The following is a 24,069-nucleotide window of genomic DNA, read 5'->3' on the forward strand; positions in this document are numbered from 1 at the left end:
CATGTCGATACACTGTAACAGTACTGTGGATGAATTTTGGCCCACTCATTGGAGGGTTTTCGAGCATGAACTGCCTTTTTAAGGTCATGCCACAGTATTTCAACTGAATTCAGATTAGGACTTTGACTAGGCCACTCCAAAGTCAGTCTTCTTTGCTTCAGAATAAATAAATTTAAAAAGATTTCCACTTCACAGAATTCAGGCAAAGACATATTGAGTCATTTGCACTGACATGAAAATCATAATGAAAGTGTAAGACTAGACCCATCAAGCAATTTTGTTATTAATAGACTTCTAAACATACAGTACAGTAGACTTCTTGGCTGAAACAAGGATAAATTTAGACTGTCAGTGAAAATCTAATAATATATATATATATATATATATATATATATATATATATATATATATATATATATATATATATATATATATATATATATATATATAATAGTGCTGTCAATCGATAAAAAAAATTAACTACTTAATCACACTTTTTTTGAAAATTTATTGCAATTAATCACATTTAAAAGACTGAAACTTGTAATTTTGGCTATTCAAATGTAAAATGAATGTAAACGCAAGACAAAAACTATTAAAATTTAAAATATAAATGTTTATTCTAATTTTTGTTTAACTTGTAACACAGATTTCTTCATGTGGACAACAAACCCACTATAAATCATCAAGATCCTGGCTTGACAGCCATATTTATTACAGAAATAAAAACACAGCCATGTTTATGCCATTTGAATTTCAAAACAATCAATGCCAATAAAGTCTAGTTTTAGGCGATTCTTGGATGTTTATGAGATGTTCACTGATAGCCCCAAATTTTTTTAGCCAATCTATGTTTAGATGTCTATTAGATGTTTATTAGGCATCATATAATAACAAGTAGAGTATAAAATATTAATTTATTTACTTTCTTTCCCTGATAATTAGGACCTGTTGGCACAGAAGCACAATTTGGCACTAAAGCGAGATCGTATGCAGGCCGAACTGGAGCACTTCAAGAAATGTTTGGCTTTGCCACTGTTGCACTGGCACAGAGGATACTACAAGGGGCCTTCGCCAAGGTGACCCTTCACACTCGCTTAAAGAGACACCAAGAAAAGAAGAGGACGCTCAAAGTGGCTCTCATGAAGACTACAGGTGTGATTTCAGATTTGGCAATTGATGAAGAAAGAGTGCCAATGTCACTGTGACTCATTGCACTACAAGTCCAACCACTATAAACCAGAACAAAAGCAGGCATTTAGACAGTAAACCTCCATTACTTGACAAACAGACTCGTTCTGACAGGACCAATGCCAAGAGGTGCAGAAAACCAAGCTGGAGCTGGAAATGCACTTAAAAGTGATCTATCCTACAAAATGGAGCTCATGTGGAATATTTATACCGTTTTTAAAAGAGAAGAAAAACTATTGTGTACAATACCGTCACATTTTGTATGTTTTTATGATTTATTAATTATTAAAAAAGGACTGTAATTTGGAATATAAAAATTTTAAGGCGTTTCGCAGGGATAATGTAGGGTACTGCTGGTCAGAATGAGAGAAATGTTGGTGAAACTTCTTTTTGTGTTTGAAGAATGTCATGAAAATTGCTGTATTTCCCCATCAGTTATTTCAATTGAAATCTTTTAATGCCATATTTATTACTGAACATCGCATGGCTGTTTGAAAATTAATGGTAAAATTAACCAATCAAACATGGGTATGGCTTTATTATAACTTTTCGAAAGACTTTAAAAATTATAATATGCAATTAAAAATCAGCATGAATATTGGATATTAATATTCATTAATTAATTTTCCTTCAGCTTAGTCCATTTGTTCATCAGGGGGGTTGCCACAACGGAATAAACTGCCAACTTTCCATACTAATATGGATAACTGACGTTTATTTATGAACTAATTTCAAGAGGATCACATGCTTATGATTGAACACAGCTGGTCATGCATTATTCAATTTACGATTCACCAATCAGATTATTCCTTAGTCAATATAAATACCCTAAGTATCAAGCCATCTTCGTCTTTAAGAATCTCCCTTTCCGCTACTCCTTCTCCTTTCTGAGATGGGTGGCACGGTGGACCAGTGGTTAACACTACCGCCTTACAGCAAAACGTCACTGGTTCTAGTCCTAACCAAACCAGCCAACGTTTCTGTGTGGAGTTTACACGTTCTCCCCATGCTCACGTGGGTTTCCCCCAGGTTCCCGGGTTTCCTCCCACAATCCAATAACATGCAACTTAAGTTAATTGACTAATCCAAATCAGCACCATAGACATGCTTCTAGTAAGTAGTTATGTCTTTAGAGCAATCACTATCTGTTCATTAGCTACTACAGCAGCGGAGTTCTCGAGACCTACCTGAGCTCAAACTCCCCCTTTGCCCTGCAATCAGAGGAAGCCCTGGGCTCGAGGATCTTATGAGCTACAGCAAGAAGGTTGCTTGTTCGAGTCCCAGCTGGACCAGTTGGCGTTTCTGTGTGGAGTTTGCATGTTCTCCATGTTCACGTGGGTGTCCTCAGAGTGCTCCAGTTTCCCCCACAGTCCAAAAACATGTGGTAAATTGGCTGTATTGTATGAGTATGCGTGTATGATAGTGTGTATGGTTGTTTCCCAGTACTGGGTTGCGGCTGGAAGGGCATCTGCCACGTAAAACATATGCAAGATTAGTTGGTGGTTCATTCCAACCTGGTGACCCCTGATGAATAACAGACTAAGCCGAAGGAAGATGAATGAATCTCCTCATATGAAATTGACCCTATAACTCAGGGGTGACCAACCCTGTTCCTGGAAATCGACCTTCCTGCAGGTTTTAGTTGCCACCCATATCGAACACATCTGCCTGTAATTATCAACTGGTGTTTAGCTCCTAATTAATTGGTTCAGGTGTGTTTTATCAGGGTTGGAGCTGAAATCTGCTGGAAGGAAGATCTCCAGGAACAGGGTTGAGCACCGGTGCTATAACTTAATATAACTTATTAAAATTAAGAAAGTAATTATAAAGTCATAACTTGGCCAATATAATCTAATTTTCAGTCTCGCTGCCATAAGAATGTAGGTACATTTAGGTACACTTTCTGCAGATTTTAGTGCCACGTTTTGTACTGCAGCGATACCACATTTCACATGTTGAATTTTTATTAAACGAAAGGTTGGGGTGTAATAAAGGAACAGGCCCACTTTTTTGGAAAATAGTCTCATTTTAAGTCACACAGTTTTTTAGTCCATTTAGCCAATCTCCTGGGCTGTTTCTCAATTCCAAGAATGTACTTGTGTTCTTGTGGAGACCATTCTTGCCAGGTTACCTCGGAAGAATAAACTCGGGAAAACACGAAAATAGAGAACGTGTGAGAAATGAGATGCTGCGTTCTTCCTGATGGTCACATGACCTTCATGCGTTTATAACTGAAAATGATTTAAACATTAAAGCATTAATACAATGAATTACTGTTTTCCCCTTTTCAATCTATATAACATGCACTCAAACCTACAAATTTACTTTGCACAATTTATAATAAAACTAATTTTAATATGAATTTCAGCAAATAAACGCCCTCATTGTGTTTATGCCCTTATTAAATTTTTCCTGTTAATGTTTACTTTCAGCGTCTCATTTAGGGATACAGATTTTAAAAAAAGTTTTATCTCTGAACTTTAATCATAAATCCATATAAAACGCTGTGCTTTCCACCTCCTTTATTCAGAAGTCTGCATCCACGCATCCTAAATATCAACAACACAGCTGAAAACCTTCACTGAATTTTGGCGGTTGATAATGACGTTACACAAGGATGCAAGAATGCTGATGAACACATATTGAACTGCCCTAGTCTGGGGAAAGGCCTTAGCTTGGCATAAATCATTGAATCAGATTAGACCATTAGCGCCTTGCTCTAGCTAGCTTTAAATAGAGTCTAGCTTAAAATAGAAATAAAATTATTTAAAATTTTGAGGGAGATGCTCTCGATTTAATCTGATTCAATGATCTATGCTAAGCTAAGCTAGGCTAAAAGACTCAGAGATCGGCTGAATTGATTAAAAAATGGTAAACCTCAACGGTTTAACTCTAAGTAAAATTAGTCTGTTTACAAAAACTTGAAGTGTTTCTTAAAGACATTTTTTTTCTTTTTGAGACTATGTTCGCACAGCAACTAAAAATAAAAACATTTTTCTTTGTTCAGCTGTTTATTTACACAGTAGCATTTTGCCTGTACACAAATTAGTGCAAATGTTTCATTTTTAGTACAACGGTGTCCTGTACCTTTAATAAATGCACCCAATAAACTGGGATGGTTCTGAAGCAAAGGAACAGTAAAACTGTTGAGTTTTACCATATTTGAATTTGTCAAGCCAATTTCTAAGTCTGGTGAGAGCGCTTATTTTAGCATATATATTATTGAAATAAATTAGACAATTAGCATCTCGCTCAGAAGAGTCTAGCTTTAAATAGGAGATTTATAAAAACCTTTTAAATATTTTGAATAAGAAGTTAATGGTCTAATCTGATTCAATGATTTATGTCAAGCTAAGCTAAAAGTGTTCTGCCAGACGCAGAGATCAACTGAATAGAATGAAAAATGGTAAAACTAATGGTTTAACTCTAGGGGAGATGTAAAATTAGTGTTTACAAAAAAGTGGCGTGTTTCTTAAAAACATATTTCATTTTTGAGACTACTGAAAAAAGTGTTGCATGCAGAACTGTTGCAAACAATTTATTTGTGTTGAATTTAAACAAACAAATTAAGTTTAATGATGTTCAACTTTAATTTGTTTAAATTCAACACAAATAAACTGTTTACAACCACTTAACGTAAAAAAAAATGAGTAAATCCGAGGAATCATCTCAGAATATTTTTTTTCAGTGTAGCAACTGAAAACAAAAAGATTTGTATTTATTTGGCTGTTCATTTATGGCATTTTCTGCACTCAAACTAGTGCAAATGTTTCATTTTTAGTACATCGATGTCATTTAAATGCACCTTTAATAAACGGGGATGGTTTTGAAATAAAGGAACATTCCCACTTTTTTTGGAAAAAAGCCTCATTTAACAAGTCACGCAGAGTAAAACTGTTGAGTTTTACCATTTTTAGACCTGTTCTGTCAATCTCCGAGTCTGGTGTAGCACTTAGCTTAGCATATATATTATTGAAATAAATTAGACTATTATTAGCATCTCGTCACAGAAGAGTCAAGCTTTAAATAGGTAATTTATAAAACTTTTTATAAATTTTGAACGAGGCGATAAAAGTCTAATCCGATTCAATGATTTATGCTAAGCTAAAAGTGTTCTGCCAGACGCAAAGATCAACTGAATGGATTTAAAAAAAATTTAAAACTCAACGGTTTAACTCTATAGGGGAGCTGTAAAATTAGCCTTTTTACAAAAAAGTGGAGTGTTTCTTAAAGACACAGCAACTAAAAACAGATTTTTTTTTCAGCTGTTCATTTACACAATAGCATTTTACCTGCACACAAAATAGTGCAAATTTTTCATATTTAGTACGTTGGTGTCATTTAAACGCACCTTTAAAAATCCACCCTATAGGTACTCATTTAATATTGAATACTGTTTTAAAACAAGAATGGATGGAAATCTGTTAGGAAATAAAAAAGTAAACAGAACAGCCATTACATTTATGACGAAAAAAAAAAAAAAACATGGGGGGAAATATTTGTGAAATGCTTTTAGTTGTATTTTTAGTGGATTGAAATGCAAGTTAATATATTATTTGTTGAAGGTAGGAGTACTTATTTATGGATATATTGTGTACATTCTGATAAAAGAGTAATGTTTGAAAATGTATTTCTTGCCATATTTTGTCTACAAGAACTCTCAAGAAAAAAGGGATATTATTTGCAAGAATAACATGACCTTTCAATTGTTCCTTGAGTCTATGATTTACAATGCAGCAAAATAAACAACTTCATATTTAACTGACTTGATTCTGTGCTTTAATTGCCCCATTGTTCTAAGATGTAAAAGTTTATTAAATCATCTTTAATAAATTGATTAAAAAACGTTCAGATTGATCTGAATGCTGTAGCTAATTCATGCTAGCTGCTTGTTAATTGTAAAAAACATAATAGCAATGTATTAAAAACCTATTCATCCATGTTAGCAACATGCTAGTTTTTTAAGAGGGCATGTTACAAAGATGTTTAGCATCATGTTTATTATGCTCATATTTAAATATGTTACAAACACTCTAACAACATGCTACGTCATGCTAGCAACACAATTAACAGGATAAAACATGTCAGATAAACATTAATAACATGCTAGGTTGTTTCATCATGCTAGACATAATGAAACAAACAGCATGTTTCTGGTTGCATCATGATAAATCATGCTAACAATATGCTAGAGAATATTGTATTGTCATCGTAATTTGTGCTAAATGCTTTTAGCATAGAATATAGAAACATGATCAATATGCTTGTCATAAATGTCAGTATGCTTATTTGTCAACAATGGTGAAAATACATGCTAGAAACACCAGGAGATGCTAATTCATTCAACATGTTAATTAATCCTGGTAATATGTTACAAACTCATAAACAACATGCTACTTCTGATAGCAACATGCTAACAACATATTAAACAGGTTAAAACAAGCTAGACATGGTGAAACAAGATGCTTGTTCCTGATAGCAACATGACAACATGTTAACAATATACCAGACACATGCTAATGTCATCACAGTTCATGCTAACTGCTCTTAGCATAGAATATAGAAACATGGTCAATATTCATGGGATAATTGTCAAAATGCAAATTTTTTAACTATAGTGAGAATTCATACTTGAAACATAGGGGGCCTCATGTACGAAGACTTGCGTTGAAATCATACTAAAACATTGCGTACCCACAAAGCTGTAAATGTGCACATGCAGTAAAATATTCAGATGTATGAAACAGTGCGTACGCGGAATCTCACGCATATTTTCTTTGTACATCCGAATTAATGTGAAACTGAGCGCAACATGCACGAGCACAAAACCCCTCCCTGTCTCCTCCCCCGTATAAATATGCTAATGACTCTACTTTGGCAAAACCCCTATGAAAAAGCAACGGCAAAAGAAAGCAAAAAGAGAAACTTTGATCAGATTGTGATTTGCAGGTGCTGTTTCGGAGGTAGACCGGAGAAAAACAGTGTTATTTGTAAGTGTGTCCTCTGGAATTAATAACAAAAGAAACAAAACAGAGTGAGAGAGTTTAGCTGATGCGGTTAACACAGTTGGGTCTGAACATAGCACTGAGTGGATTAAAAAAAATAAATAGTGCAATGTAAAGGTATAAAATTTAGTAGTGTCTTTAACAGCGTGAGTGGCGTAGCTTGTAAAGTTTATGGCAACATATTTTGACAAGTTTGAGCATGAACTCGGTTCGAATCAAGCATCTACTGAACTCATTCTAATTTTTTCCCCCGCTACTTATCAGATTTTGCCTACTGTTCATAACGAGGAAGACAAGTAGGAATCATTAATAAGTGTGTGCATCATATTTTATTTGCACATTTATTGAATATAAATGTTTCTAATTCACATATGCAAATTAGATCTCTCCGATTACATTGGGAAACCGGCGATCGCTGCAAGTTGCGCTTTATTGTATGGCTGGTCAACTGTATGGTATGGAAACCTTTTATACCTGCTACACATGCGGATGAACCCATCTCATAAAGCAGCCATTGCACGGCTCAAAGACACTTTGTATCGTGCAATTTAACACAACATCCTCTAGAAGTCACCAATGGAAATAAAACAAACACACACAAGAACTGCACATACGCCAGGCATGAAGTTGGCGTGGACCAGAGCACATTCCCACACTCATTTCATGCTAATATAACAATGGTGCTAATTTATGCTAAAAAACATGTCAGACAATTTTCTGCAATATGTAATTAATTCTGGTAAAATTATGTTAAATATGTTACAAGCACATAAACAACATGCTAATTATGATAGCTACATGCTGATACGATGATGAAAAAAACATGCTAGCAAAATGCATCTACTTAGTAGCAACATGTTAATTCATGTTAACAATATGATTAACACATTCTAACAGCATACTAATCCTTGCTAATTCCTCGTAAAAACATGCTCAACCTGTAAGAAACATAATAATAAAACATGTTAAATATTATAAAACACTGTAGAAACATTTTAAGTGTTAACAAAATGTTAAACATGTCACATGAATTCACCTATACGTACAAGTAATGGTTCTAATTCTAAAAAGAAAAATGGTAGGAAACATGTTAATTCATTCTGGTCATATGTTAAACATGTTACAAACACATTAACAACATACTATGTCATGCTAACAACACAGTTAACATGATAAAACGTGTTAACAACATGTTAAAACATGGTAGGCAGACATAAAACAAATCAGCTAAATCACATCTTCATGCTAACAACATGTTAATTAAAAGCTAAAAACATTCTAACTGCATCTTACTTCATGCTAATTCCTGTTAGTATCATAGCATCAAAAACCTGTTGGATATATGATAAAACATTCTAAAAACATGTTAAAAACATAATTTGCATATCAGAATATCAATATGATAATTTGTCAATAATGGTGGTAATTCATGCTAAAACACCAGGACATGGTAATTTGTTTTTTAAAATATGCTAACCATGTGAAAAAAATTAAGATGCTACAAATATGATAGCAGCATGGTAATTCATTGTACGAGTGTTAACCAAAAGAGTTAACCAGTGACAAACCTTATTAGGAGAATACCAAAATATTCATTAAAGATTAATTAATATGCTCACACAATTCTAACACATTAACTAAATGCTAGCAAGAGGTTACAACATGACATTTAAAAATTATCTGTGGGTTAAATGCTTTACAATACTACTTAAATGTCAATATACTCTGTCATGCTAACAACATGCTGATTCATGTTAGTAATCGGAAAGCAAAAAGTAGTTTATTAAAAAACTGTATTTTTTACATTATTAAAATTACAGAATGATGCAAACTAACTGCTTCTTACTTCCTGCTAATTCCTGTTAGAAGGATGGTAACGTCAAAAACATGTTAGGCCTATACATATAATAAAACATGCTAGAAACATGTTAATAGCATAATTTGTGCTAGCAGAAAGTCAGTATGCTGATTTGTTGACAATGACGCTAATTTATGCCAAAAACACCAAGACAATTCATAAAAAAGTATGCTAGCCATGTTAAAAACAAAGTAACAAAATGCTACATACATGCTAGCAGCATGTTCATTCATTTTATTCATTCATTAATTTTCTTGTCGGCTTAGTCCCTTTATTAATCCGGGGTCACCACAGCGGAGTGAACCGCCAACTTATCCAGCACGTTTTTACTCAGTGGCAAAATGCCCTTCCAGCCGCAACCCATCTCTGGGAAACATCCCCACACACACATACACACACTCATACACTAAGGACAATTTAGCCTACCCAATTCACCTGTACCGCATGTCTTTGGACTGTGGGGAAAAACAAAGCATCCGGAGGAAACTCACGCAAAAGCAGGGAGAACATGCAAACTCCACTCAGAAATGCCAACTGAGCCGAGGTTCGGACTAGCTACCCAGCGACCTTCTTGCTGTGAGGTGACAGCACTAACTACTGCGCCACTGCGCCAGCCTTAATTAATTTTACTAGTGTTTTAAAATGTTAACCAATGACAAACATTGTTAGGATCATACTAAAAACATTAATTCAAGATTAATATAATGCTAACACAATTCTAAAACATTATCTAAATGCTAGCAAGAGGTTATAATATGAAGTTTTAAAACTTTAAATGCTATAAGACACTACTTAAACACCAACATGGTACAATTACAGAATGAAACAAACTAACTGCATCTGACTTTATACTATTTCTTGTTAGCAAGATGGTAACAAAACATGTTAAAAGTATAATTTGTTCTGACAGAATATGTTATTTTGTCAAAAATTTTGCTAATCCATGCTAAAAACACTAAGACATACTAATTCATTTTGAAAATATATATGCAAACCATGTTAAAAACAAATGCTACAAACATGCAAGCAGCATTATGATTTTATCAACATTTTGTTAGTGTTTTAAGATGTGAACCAACAACAAACCTGCTGAAAAAAACTGCTTAAACCAGCCTAGGTTGGCTGGTGGGTTTTAGCTGGTCGACCAGCCTGGTTTTAGAGGGGTTTTGGCCATTTCCAGCTTGGTCTAAGCTGGTCAGGCTGGGAACTGACCAGCTCAGCTTGATCAGCCTGGTTTAAGCTGGATATAGCTAGTTTTAGCTGGGCTCCCAGCCTGACAAGCTAAGATCAGGCAAATGGCTGGACACCAGCCTGCAAAGGCCTACTCACACTTTGCTATCCGAACCATGCCCAGGCCCGTTTCCTTGATCATTTGAGAAGTGTGAGTGCGCTGAATCGAACTCAGAGACGGTTCACTTGGCCGGCCCTGGCTGGTTGGAAGAGGTGTGCCTGAGCGCGGTTCACTTAGGCTTTGGCGTGGTACGCTTGTGTGTGAGTGCAAAACGCAATCGAGACGTGACTTTGAAGAGACTGTCGTAGGTTATTAAAGACGCAAACCCCTCACTAGTGGGCACGAAAGCTGCGCACCTTCAGCAAACCTTCTAATTCCTGCAGCACGAGGACTTTGTGTTTGTTTATGAGCTTCAAAAGCAGCTAATCTGTTTGGCGAAACGTTTGACTGCGTGTCACTGCATGTCAAACAACATAACTAAAGAAATCTCCACTGTGCTGAGAAAGAGCATCATCAATGACATAAGCGTGCCTAGGCCCGAATGTAATGTGAGTGCAGGCCGTCAAGGAGAGACAGGACAGGGGACAGTGTGCTTTGGCCCGGTTTAAGGCAACTGTACATAGTGTGAGTATGCCTTAAATGGCCCCCTCTAAAACCAGTCTGGTCGACCAACTAAAAACAGCTAACCAGTCTAGGCTGGTTTAAGCTGGATTTTTCAGCAGGGAAACCTCGTTATGTTCATACTTAAAACATTAATTCAAGAGTATTATGCTAGCACAATTTTAAAACATAACTAGATGCAAGGAAACGGTTAAAACACATTATTTAAAACACATTATTTATGTGGTTTAAACACTATAAGATACTGCTTAAAGCCAACATGGTACTCCATCATGCTAACAACATGCTAAATCATATACTAATTGCTGGCAGAGGGCAAAATGCAGTTTGTTAAAAAAAAATTTAGTTTTTGTTTAAGTAATTAAATTTACTGAATAAAACAAATCTATCAAGAGCTCGTGCACTCAAAATAAACACATGTGACCTGCTAGATAATCTGTTTGCTATATTTTTGCAAATGAAGGTAAAAAGCACGCCTGCTTTACATTGCTCTGTAGATGCCTGTTCTCCAGTTTGTCCCCTGCAGCAGTTTGTCATCTAAAAACATGATCTTCATAATTGTTTGCGTTCAGTCTTTTTGTCTGAAGGCCACCTTCGGCTGGTTCAGCAGGTCATTCAGGTCCTTTCTGATCCACAGCTCCAAAACAAAACCTCCTGTGATGGAAAAATCTGGCTGTACAAGTGTCCAAACTGAAAAAGAAAAGTAACTACACCTGAACATAATGTCACCCTCATGTCATTTCCAAATGTGTATGACTTTCATGTAGCACTGAAAGAGTGGGAATTTGAACAACATTCTAGCACCTCTATTCAGTACAGTATAAAGAATGAGCATGTTTAATTAATTTTTGATGAATTTCATAAAAATGTACGTGTCTTGGATTACAGCCTACTTCTTTAAGCAAAATGTTAGTTTTCAAGTCATCATTCACTGAAGATCTAACTCATAGGTCTCAAACTCGATCCCTTAAGGGCCGAAAGTCTGCCCAGTTTTTCTCGAACTCTAATCAAACACACCTAATCCATCTAATCAAAGTGTTCAAAATGACTGTTAAGCAGGTGTGAGTTGGAGGTGGTTGGAGCTTTACCATGAATAGTTGCTTGCCTCCAGGAATTGCATTCGAGACTATTGATCTAACTGTATATGCCATTTTATGTTGGCTGAAATAAATTCTGGTGAGAAAGAAAATTATTGTCCCATAACTCTCGGGATCTTTAATATATATATATATATATATTTTTTAATTAAGTGTCAATGTGTTTGGCTAATTTGTTTGGTGTGTTCTACATGTCGCCCAATTCAGCAGGTTAAATTGGTTGTTGACTGCAGAGAGCACTCTGGGGTGCATTTCCCAAACAACGACATAACTTGTAACAACGAAACTTGTGACCTTAGTTGGCTAACTATGGTTTTGGGAAACACACCCCTAATTGGTTATTTAGCAACAAATCAAAGTGTGAGAACGAAAACTGAGGCGGCATACAGTCAGCTGTCACCTGTTTGGTGTGTTCACGTGCAACTTTTTGGTCTAGATGAGACTAGATGTGAGCCAACGCAAGACGAAAACCCAGTTGGCTTGCCATCAGCTAGGTGTGTCCCAGCCTTAAGAAGCCTTAATTTTGCAGCTCACCAATTTTAAAAGAGGTAAAGTGTTTTGCTTTTGCCCTTAGGAAGTAATGATAGCTAAAAATATAACTAGTTGCATTTTGAGCTTGAGTATGATAGCTTAATTTTTGGTGTTCTATACATTGCTTGCTCTCTCATTTGCACTGGCTTCCATCCTCCAGCATAAACCAAGCTGAGATACCAGCTTGCAAAAAATGCACCAGGTTCCAAAAAAGTGTCTGTCATAAGGTTTACATAGACATCAGTAATCTAATCATTTGCCATAATCTGAATGAGACAATAATATGATTAAGGTGTTTACATGAGTTGCTTTTTTAATGTTCATTTCATGATCCTGTTTTACATGTTATAGCACATAATTCGATTATGCCGAGTTCAGACTGCATGGTTTTCAAAGCAGTCGTGTCACAGATGTTTTCATATTGCATGACTATTTGGGGTAGTGTTTCGTCACTTTTTTGTTTACACTGCAAGATGGATCAGCAAAAGGGGCCTTCACACGCTTTCAAATAGGAAGAATCGCCGACATCTATGCCCAAACTAAATCTCGCAAGACTGACATGGAAACAATACGTGTAGTGTATATTTTGTTATTTAAAAAAAACACTATTTCAAAACCTATATTAAAACATATGTTTGAACAGGTTCTTTAGTGTGGGTATTTTTTTCCTTTTGTTCTGTTTTAATGACCAAATTTTATCTGCATAATAGCAAGTACATTTATATATAGTTGGTATGATTTTTTTTAAAGACAAAAATTGTACTATTGACAACATTTGCATACTTATTCTTCGACGAGTCTATATGTGTACATTAACGATCTTTTCTCACGTTTCCGTCTACAATGTTTTTAATAATTTATCAATGCAGGCCATATATACACAATTATGGTCTTTGTGTTGTCGTTAGCAGTTGTTAGCGTTCTTTCTATCCAAAGTTTTAAAAGAGATGGCTCGCCTTGTCTCATTTTGCCCGCTCAGCGTTCACCTGTTCAGAGAAGGGAGCAGGTGAGCAGGATCACGTGACTCGGTGTTCCCAGTACAGTGATTCCGGACGACAGACTCGCTCAGTTCAACCTTCCGCGTTTACAGCGCGTCATGAGACACCGCTGTCACCATCTACAGTCTTTGTTTCACCGCCGAAGAGAGTCTGTCAGCTTCATGACTCAAACTGTTTTACAGAGACAGTCGGTCGTGAAGGGATTTATCTGAGGGCTGCAATGTGGCGCTGTCACTTCATTCTCTTCCTGACATGTCTCGCGAACTCTCATTCTGCAGGTAAGACTTCTATCTATCTATCTATCTATCTATCTATCTATCTATCTATCTATCTATCTATCTATCTATCTATCTATCTATCTATCTATCTATCTATCTATCTATCTATCTATCTATCTATCTATCTATCTATCTATCTATCTATCTATCTATCTATCTGAAATGATACACAGGTCACCGCTTATATTGAGTATTTTTTTCAAGATTACAAATGTGCTTTATTCATTGAATTTCAAGTCCATTTAATGTTTTGTTTTGTTTATTTTGCAGTATGAAATGTGGATGAAAATAATGTTCAGTTAATTTGTATTTTAGAGCTTCATTGTTATCATCAGAGTGTTTTATTAGCCTATATTTCAAAAACTAATTCCCATTTTACTGTAAATATCCCTGACACGATTTTAGCAAGTATTGGTTGATGATGCTAATTCTAATATTTCTCAGTTAAAGGATTACACAAAAATTTGTATTACCCTATTACCTCACCAGTTACCCTATAAAAAAATGTTATGATTCATTTAACACATTGACCTTTAGAGGGGTGTGTTGTTGTCACAATGAATGCTGAATGAATGAATGCTATTAAAACACACTGCAACAAGGCTTTTCTTACTTAGATTTTTTGTCTTGTTTATAGTCCGAATACCATTCATTCATTCATTTTCTTTTTGACTTACTCCCTTTATTAATCTGGGGTCACCACAGTGGAATGAACCACCAACTTATCCAGCACATGTTTTACACAGCGGATACCCTTCCAGCTGCAACCCATCACTGGGAAACACTCACACACTCCTATTCAAACCCATTCACTACAGACAATTTTAGCTTACCCAATTCACCTGTACGCATGTGTTTGGACTGTGGGGGAAACCAGAGCACCTGGAGCAAACCCTCGCAAACACGGGGAGAATATGCAAACTTTACATAGAAATTCCAGCTGATCCAGCCAGGATCGAACCAGCGACCTTCTTGCTGTGAGGCAACAGCACTACCTACTGCCCCACTGTGTCGTCCCTAGTCCAAATTTCAATTTTGGTAAATCAATAAGCATTTTCTAGACTAACAAAAAAACAAGATTATTTTTTTAACCATATCGCAGATTATTTAGCTTGTTTCGAGCAATAACTTACTAAATTTTGGCATATTATTTCTTAAAACAAGAATATCTTGCGTCTCTAAAAAAATGCTTCTTGATTTATGAATTAACAAAAATATTATTAATCTATGTAAAATCTAAGTAAATGCATGTTTTTGCGGTGTATAATAATAATAATTATTTTTTTTTTTAGAAAAATGTTGTAGTGAAACAGTTCAAAACGAAAAAAAAATCCTAAAATTGCTAGTGTACAGAAAACTGTTTCTGCAAAGTAGTTGCCATATTTAATAAATAATATGAATGTACAACATATAAAGCATGTGACTTCTTGTCTTGAACAAAAATCATATTATCTTCTTGAGAACATGCAGTTGCTAAATATAGAAACCTCTTTATGGCAGGGAATTAATTAATAATACATTAATTACATATATACATATATATTCTTACTAGAGATTCTACGTTTTTTTTATTTGTCTCTTGTCCAAATACGTAAAAAAAAAAAAAAAAAAAATCTTAAATCAAGAAGCATTTTGGAGAAAAGTAAAAAAGGATTCTAAAATTCTACATCAAAATGAAGTGGAGTTTTCCATAAAACAAGCAAAAAAATCTTGTTTCCAGGTTGTGTTTATTTTACTTACCCCATTAGCAAATAATATTGCTTGTTATTTGAAGCTAAACTAATTTATTGTTGAATTATTTCTTAAAGTAAAACTGTATCTTTTACTTGACTAGAAAATGATTCTTGATTTAAGAAGTTCTATATTTGGACCAGAAACAAGGCAAAAAAATAAAAATAAAATAAAATAATATATATATATATATATATATATATATATATATATATATATATATATATATATATATATATATATATATATATATATATATATATAATTTTTTTATATATATTTTTGCATAAGCAAAAAATATTGTCTTGTGTTAGAAATAAGATGCCAAAATTAAGTGAGTTTTTCCTTAAAACAAGTAAAATAATGTTGTTTTTTTGCTTTGACATAAGAGTATTTCGCGGAAAAAAATCTAACTGAGGAAAAACTCAATAAATTTATATATTATTCATTTATTTATTTATAATATTTTTTGCTTCCTGATTTAAGAATTTTTCAAGACAACAAGACAAAACTCTAAGTAAGAAAATCATTTTTTGCAGCATAGTTTATTCCCCAACTGTTCACACAAAAACATAATGATGTCCTGGTGACCTGCTGAAGTAGTTTTTCCAGTTAATACTGTACTCCCTGTCCATGAGAGCATTAATTCATCACCTTGTTTGTCTACCAGAATAAAAAAAGCCTCTCAAGCATGGGAACTTTGTACCTGGTAATGGTCTGTTTAACACAGCTGCTCCTGTTTAATGATTGAATGAAGCTACCGACTGCAACTATAATCGAACTTAAACATTACACAGGTGAAGAAAAAAATCTTTTACACCGGTGCCATAGTGACTATTCAGTGTTGAGAGTATCAGTGAGGTGAAAATAGACATTAATTAACCCTAAAACAGTGTTATAACCTATGCTGGAAAAAAATGCTGGGTTCCACACATTGATTTGTGTTAAGACAACATGAAATAATTTAGTTAACTTATTAGTTTTTACAAATTTAAGTGGATTAAACATAAAACAGGTAAGTTGTCCCCGCAAAAAACTCAAGAATTTTGATGTTTCAGCTTATTTTAAATTAGTAGTTTGAACAAACAGTAAACATAGAGTGCACAGGGCAGGCTAGATTAAAAAATAAAAGCGTATTCAGGCAGCACAAATTTCTTTGTCAAACCTGTTGTCAGATTAATACACAAATCTTTCTTCCGCCTATATGGGCATCCAGCATGTTGACATGTTATGTAAAGCACCTGTAATAGATCATATGATTCACCCGCATGCATGGGTTAAAGCTGCCATAAAATGAGCAATCCAGTGCAAACGTGGTCTGGAGTAAGAGTGTGTTTTGGAACAGCCAATATTTACTCTCATGACATTGTTTTTCTTCTTCTCTTTTCTTGCCCAATTTTTACACTTTAGTATTTGGGTTAAAGACAAGATGTCAGATTTTGGTGTGCATATAAAACATGTATATATCATAAAAAAAAGATTCTTTGGATTTATATATATTTTTTTATGTTGTGGTTTAAAAAAATGTTTTTGGGTTAAATTAAGACAAACAAATTAGGCAGAGCATTACTAAATTAAATTTGATTATTTAAATTCAACCCATGTAAATTCTTTGCAACAATTTTGCAGAACTCATTATTCAGTGTGTATAAAGAATATTAAATTATGCACTAGTTTGTAATGTTTTAGTTCTGAAAAAATGTTAGCCAGCATGACATATACATTTATATAAAGATTAATGATCATACAATAATTTTAGGACTATATCTTCATAACTAATGTTAACAAAGATGAATAAATACTGTAATAAATATATTTTTCAATGTATGTTCATGTAATAAATGACCAATCATCATTTATTTATGCTTTTGATATGCATCATGGGACCTGGATCTTTCTTCCAACAACTATTAAACCTTGAAAAGTTTTTTTTTTTTTGCATTTTTTACAGTTTAAAGTAACACATTGTCTGTGTCAGTGTTGTATGTTACGGTACAATTTTTGCTTTGTTAAACTTCAAATTTAAATTTTCAACATGAAAAGTCTCCGGAGGAGATATCAACATCCTATAATATTATTTATAACAGTAAATGAATGGTAAACACTTGTAAATCACAAAATATTGTTAATTAACAGACATTTTTAGTTTAGTGTTACCAAAGTAGTTAATTATTCTGACATTTGTATACTGTACCTATTAAAATCGACTCATTTGGAAAATGTAGCTCTATATACATATCAGGAGTTTGTAAATTATGTATCCAGAAGTACGTATGGCTGCATTTTGTCTTTAAAACAAATGCAACAGGGCAGTATGATAGTGTTCTTTTTCACATTTACCAGCTGACTGCTTATCTCTGTATGGATGGCTTTCCCGATGTTACCAGTTTGTCCAGTTAGCCTGCCTTGTACATTGGCGGATATGCAGAGAGGAGCTGACAGCGAAGATGGGGTTCGAGTCTGATGAAGAACAGTTCCAGAAAATAAGACAAAAACCAAAGTCAAAAATTAAAATAAGCAAGTAAATAATAGGGTGAGAATGTGTATAATGTAGGTGAGAATGTGGAAAAATCTAAAAACGTAGTAAATATCAGGCGGGGGCTTTCCTTCTTCTGAATTGCTTTTTAAAATCGTCAGTTGGATTTAGGAAAGTGGGTGTTTGAGTAAATCTGTGCTTTTGAAAACACTATTGGTTGGGTTTAGGGAAGGAGGAGGGTGGGTCAGTCGATCGATCAACAGCGGCCTCTGGTGGACTTACAGGAAACCTCAGGCGTGAATGGCACTCGCAAAAAATATTGAGATCTGAAAAAGCACAACAGTGGATTCTCAAAAACAAAAACTGCAAAAAAACGTAGCTCTTGTGATGTATTTTGCGATCTTCAGGAATGTATATAGTGTTACTTTTTTTAGAGTGAGCCTGGGTTCATTAAAATACATAAACGTGATCATTGTAAATATAATTATAATCAATATCAAATGTTTTAAATAATCAAGTACATCTTGTTTAGAAATAGGTAAAACCAAGTGGATTGAAGGATAGTGGTACTAATTGTTATTTAATAAAATTGCTTATAGTCGATCCTTTTAGTCATTAACTTTTTAAATTAATTAATTTAGCTGGTATATTTTATAATACATATTTCTTAAATTAATATTTCTTGCCATTGAATCCTTGACATTTCTATTTCAGCAAGCTCTAGCTGAGTTATAGGAAACACAAGTGTCTCTCCTTAATGGCTTTGAATAAATGCAAATTTAGTTCTGCGCTCTCATTTTTATGCTTGCATACTAGTTGGAAATCAATATATGACCTGTTGGATATTATCTTTCAGAACTAGACGAAGAGGAAACATTTGTCAATGGATGTGAAATATGAGCTTTTGTTTCTAAAGCCTGAAACATAAGTATACACAAATGCTGGCTCGGCACATTCTGCACACTTGACCTACTAAACATGATAATTATATGGCTGATATATACCAATAAATGACTGTTTATTCATTTTTTTTCCAGATAGATTATTAATTCAAAGCTCAAATTGATTTTATTCATATTAACAACATTAATAAACAGTATCAAAATGGGTTTTCTGGTTCGCTCTAGAAAGACGCAATAGTATTTACTAACAGATTAAAGATGTTCATTAACGTTACTGATACACATTAATTAAAAAAAATAAAAAAATTGTTTAACTTACAGATGTACTGTTTTTCCATTCCCGATACCTGGGCTCAAGGTATCGGCTAATACAGAGTACAGAGGTGTGTAATTGTATCTGCACTGCACGCTACTGTTAGTATATGTGATTTTGTTGTTGAGTATTGCATTAATGATATTCCTTACAATATAACAATTCCCTAGAAAAATGCTATTTTTGTTAGCTATGTTCATTCATTCATTCATTCATTCATTTATTTTCTTGTCAGCGTAGTGCCTTTATTAATCCAGGGTCGCCACAGCGGAATGAATCGCCAACTTATCCAGCATATTTTTACACAGCGAATGCCCTTCCAGCCTAAACCCATCTCTGGGAAACATCCACATACATACACTCATACACTACGGACAATTTAGCCTACCAAATTCACCTGTACCGCATGTCTTTGGACTGTGGGGGAAACCGGAGCACCCGGAGGAAACCCACGCAAACACAGGGAGAACATGCAAACTCCACACAGAAACGCCAACTGAGTCAAGGATCGAACCAGCGACCTTCTTGCTTTGAGGCAACAGCACTACCTACTGCACCACTGCGTCACCTGTTAGCTATGTTATTGAATCCTAATAGTGTATTTATATTTTTTAGATATAAATGATTCTAATTCAGATGGAAAAAACTGTCAAGGCACAAACATTTAGTTTTTAAAGCACTATGAATGAGTAAAAACCTCAGCTGATATTCTCTGATTTGCCGCCATTAGTATTTCTTTTCAGCTCTGGGTTCCCCTTTAGGCCGCTCCATCCAATAGCAGAACAGCAACTACTGGCAAGGCGGGTATTAGGATAGGAAGGTTCCATCTGATTGGTCAAATTTAGATAAACAACCAGTGCGTAACATAAATGTAATTTTTTTCACATGTCTGCGATGCGTACACTGCCTGACAAGTGTTGTTGTCACCTATCCAAGTTTTAGGAACAGCAAGCAATAACTTGACTACTAATTTGGTATCAGAAGTGGCTTATATGAATGGCAAAGGCCTTAAGTGTACGCTTATTTTACCACAATTGAATATGATCATGCCTTGATTTTCAATAGAAAAAATAATGTTAATATAATGTTAAAATAATATTAATATAATGCTGCAGTGGAACCGAGTTTGGACAGCTATTTTAAACTGACCTGTATGTCAAAGGAGAATAGTGTCACGGAACGGGCCGAGTTAAATTGGTGCATCATCCAAGAACAGAACAATGCATCATCCATTGGAACAGACAATAAACAAATATAAAAAACCAAAATGAAAAATGACAGAAGGGCAGGGGTAACGTAATACAGAAACAATGAAAAGAGAAATTAAACTGACTTAAATCCACACCGAACTATACAGAATAACAACATGCAGCTGAAATCAATAGAAAAATCAAGAAAGCAAAGGAACATGGGATTGAACAAGTCCAAATTCAGTGCACTCTAGTGGCCAACATGGGCGCTGCAGTCTAGAGTTGTGACAAATAATTCAGTGTTTCTCATCCACATTCCTGGAGGACCACCAGCTCTGCTCAATTCTGTGTCTTCTTAACCAAACACACCTGATTCAGATCATCAGCTCGTTAGCAGAGACTGAAAGACCTGTAATGAGTGTGACTGACAAAGGGAACATCCAAAACCTGCAGTGTTGGTGATCCTCCAGGGAAGTGATTGAGAAACACTGAAACTCCCTTCGATACACAGTGTATCGTGTAGTAACCATTTGAGAATGCTTTTGTGCTCTTTTTAAGTTAATTTATCAGTGTATTCAGATTACATCTTTCAACTACCATTGTAGGTGAATCCAAAATACCCAGTCATTGCTGCCTGACCTGTGTAGGGTGTATTGGGTTTGTTATTAAACCGCTCATTAGGAAGGTCTGATCTATTTTTATCCTCAATGTCCTTTTCCAAGACATTTCTAAGAATGGTATTTCCATCATGACCCAGCTGTGCCGCCTGCCTCAAATCCTCAGAGAGAGAAGAGTTTGTTAAAGGCCAAACCAACTGACCCAATCTTAACAGCTTGCTTCTGACCCAATTCCCAAGTCAATTCCCAAGTTTGTGGATTGAACGATATATAGACACACTCCAAACTCTGTCCACATTAGAGATCCTTTAACATGTTCCTTGAAATCCACACATACAATATTTAAGCTGGCAGTGATTTCCATTAAACATCACGTGGTAGGCAAGCTTTCAGATGAACCTTCATAATAAATGACTATTCAACCTTTTATGAGCCCAACTTCCATGTTATAGCACCAAATACTGTATCCATGTAGACAGATGATGAACATTTTACTCTGACGTGGTAATATGAAGCAGCGCTGATGAGAAACAGCCTCACCTGTGTGTCAGAAGAGAGTTTCACTCATCTCTCCTGAGATTAGATATCCTCCACAAGACTTACGCTCATAAAGAGAGCATTGTTTTTAGCTGAGCTCCATTCAGGTGAGCTCATTCCAGAAATTTCTACCTGTTTAAAGAATCCAGTAGTTTTGTTGTGAACTTATTTTGGGGAAAGTCACGTTTAATTCATCTTAACACAACACAAAACACTCACATTTCTCTTTTTTTCCTCTCTCATTATAAAGATTCCCTTTGTGGCAGCTCTCCAGAGTTCAAGCATGATCGAACACAGTCAGTGTCGAGTACGCTTGGTCACAGTGTGGTCCTCACCTGCACGGCCTCCATGGGTTTGAACGGAACAGATTTAGATTGTGAAGACCACCCGGAGTGGATGAAAGACGGCTTACAGCTCACAAACCTCACAATTTATCCTCAAAATAGTAAAGAATGGTAGGTAAAAATGATTCAATACAATTCGCAACACAGTCCAAGCAGTGGTAAATATTTAAAGTCCACATGAACCCGAAGTTGCAACTGTTTTTGTTTTTATTGTGATGCAGTTTCTAGAGAAACAGAATAATAAATGAGATAACAGTAGGCGTGGCTTGTTTTTCTACTGATTGGATGTAGTAAAGTACGCATTTTATTCTGAAAGATCGGGAAAAGGGTTTCAGAAGAGTTATTACAACCTAACAGACACCTCTTCCTTTCCATTCTTGTCTAAACTGATAGAAGGGCATGGTTAAATATGTTAGCCATGCCCAATACCTCAAATGCACGTAAACTGACAGTTTAACTGAAAACAAACAGGAAGTGCATTTTCGGATTTCTATTTTAGATTACAAGGGCAAACAATTATTGTTTTTTCTTAATGACATGCACAGATGAATTGTTCACCACAAAACTAGCAATGTGAGTTAAGAAAATCATATGGTTACTGTAGTTTTATTTCATTTGTACTTTAAGCATTGCACTATAAAAATCATTTCAGTTTTTGCACAACCTCCTTGCATTACAGTCATGCCGGCAATGGCATCTATTTTGAAATAAATGGCTAGTTCTTAAAGGGTCACGACACACCAAAACACATTCTTTGAGCTGTTGACAGTCATATATGAGTCCCACACTGCTAAAAACACTATTAGGACACATATATTTTATAAAAAAGTGAAAATTGGTTGATTTGCGGTATTTCGAGCCAATTCCTTCCTTCGGTGTAAATTCCAGCATGGGGACTGGATGTCTGTACCGGTGGGTACAGCTTGACATCTTTGAGTTTTCATCTTTAAAGGGCACCTATGGTAAAAATCTGCTTTTCAAGCTGTTTGGACAGACATGTGTTTAAGTATAGTGTATAGACCGTCATATTGGGGTGATATAAACACACCAAGTGCTTTTTTTCAATTTAACAACAGAAAAACGGTGGACCAATTGGAGCGGTTTTCAGAGCGACCACAACTTGACGTAGGAGTCTGGTTCCCCCGCCTACCAATATTGATTGACAGGCACGCATCAACTAATACTTAGTTTGTCGTTTCACGTCCGCCATTTTCAGCGTGAGTCAAATCGATATCACTAAAGGAACATCCTTGCTCTATTTTTAGATGCAAGGCTCATTGGGCTCAACACAAGATCAATATTCTCCACATTATCGCTCTAATCGTAATTATTGGTTGTACCTTTAGGTAGGTTTGCAAACGTGCACTTTTTATTGCGCCTACCTTAAACTTCAACCATTTGCATTTTTCATGCATTTTGGAATACTGGGCGTGGTTTTCTGTCGGGGTTCACGCAGCGGCGCTTCAAGTCGGCGGCTGGGTGCCGCGGGCAGCCACCGACTTGGGGCGCCGTTATGTGTGCCAGGATGAAACCTGTGTTTAGAGTTCTAAAATGCATGGCGCGACGATTCCGGATATTTCGGGATGTTTCTGCCGCGCCACAGAGAGTGTCTGGTGTGCCGTGTCGCGGCTTCGAGCGGTACATCCGGTGCCTCAGTCAAAGTTAATTCAGTGTGCGTGGTTATTAGTCTTGGTGTACAAGCTCGGCACTTGAAACTAGCACACAGTCGGATGTAAAACTATACAAAAATACAAATGATTTTGTACTCTCTGCTTGGTCTGTGTGCGAGTTGTACATGTACGGCTGAATGCTGATCCTCTCACTCCTGCTCCTTCTCTTAGTCTGCCTGTCTGTTGCAACACAGAGCGGGTGAGCTCTTGGCTCCGCCCCTTGTTACGTTGCTTTTTCATGTGAAGCAACACACCCCTAAAACAGCGAGCTGTGTACAAGCCCCCAACATGACACTTTTTAACACAATATAATAAAAAAATCTGCACTGTTTTAAACTGAACCTAAACTGGAACACTGGAACCTTAATACTAATATTAAATCATAAAAAAGGAGTAAACTATGTGCCCTTTAATTCAAGAGAAAGACTTGGTTTGAACCAATCAGCGCGTTTTATTGTGTATGAGGTGCAACTTCATTA

The 24,069-nt window shown here is 35.4% G+C and overlaps 2 protein-coding genes across 4 annotated transcripts in view; both read left to right on the forward strand.

Moving 5' to 3' along the window:
* The window catches only part of gse1a (Gse1 coiled-coil protein a), an 82,779-nt gene extending 76,828 nt beyond the window's left edge, over positions 1 to 5,951 (forward strand). For 2 of the 3 annotated variants that reach the window (XM_003201442.7, XM_009298044.5), the window contains exon 16: positions 946 to 5,951. In XM_003201442.7, the coding sequence (XP_003201490.2) occupies positions 946 to 1,083 (138 nt within the window). In that variant the 3' untranslated portion in view covers positions 1,084 to 5,951. The remainder of the gene's footprint in view (positions 1 to 945) is intronic. The other variant, XR_012400400.1, reaches the window with a different exon arrangement.
* A 7,705-nt stretch (positions 5,952 to 13,656) lies between these two features.
* The window catches only part of sigirr (single immunoglobulin and toll-interleukin 1 receptor (TIR) domain), a 38,711-nt gene continuing 28,298 nt past the window's right edge, over positions 13,657 to 24,069 (forward strand). The window contains 2 exon segments of the mRNA NM_001098250.1: positions 13,657 to 13,810; positions 21,827 to 22,031. Of these exon segments, the coding sequence (NP_001091720.1) occupies positions 13,753 to 13,810; positions 21,827 to 22,031 (263 nt within the window). The 5' untranslated portion in view covers positions 13,657 to 13,752.

This window comes from Danio rerio, chromosome 25 (genome assembly GCF_049306965.1).
Source record: "Danio rerio strain Tuebingen ecotype United States chromosome 25, GRCz12tu, whole genome shotgun sequence".
Classification (NCBI taxonomy): domain Eukaryota; kingdom Metazoa; phylum Chordata; class Actinopteri; order Cypriniformes; family Danionidae; genus Danio; species Danio rerio.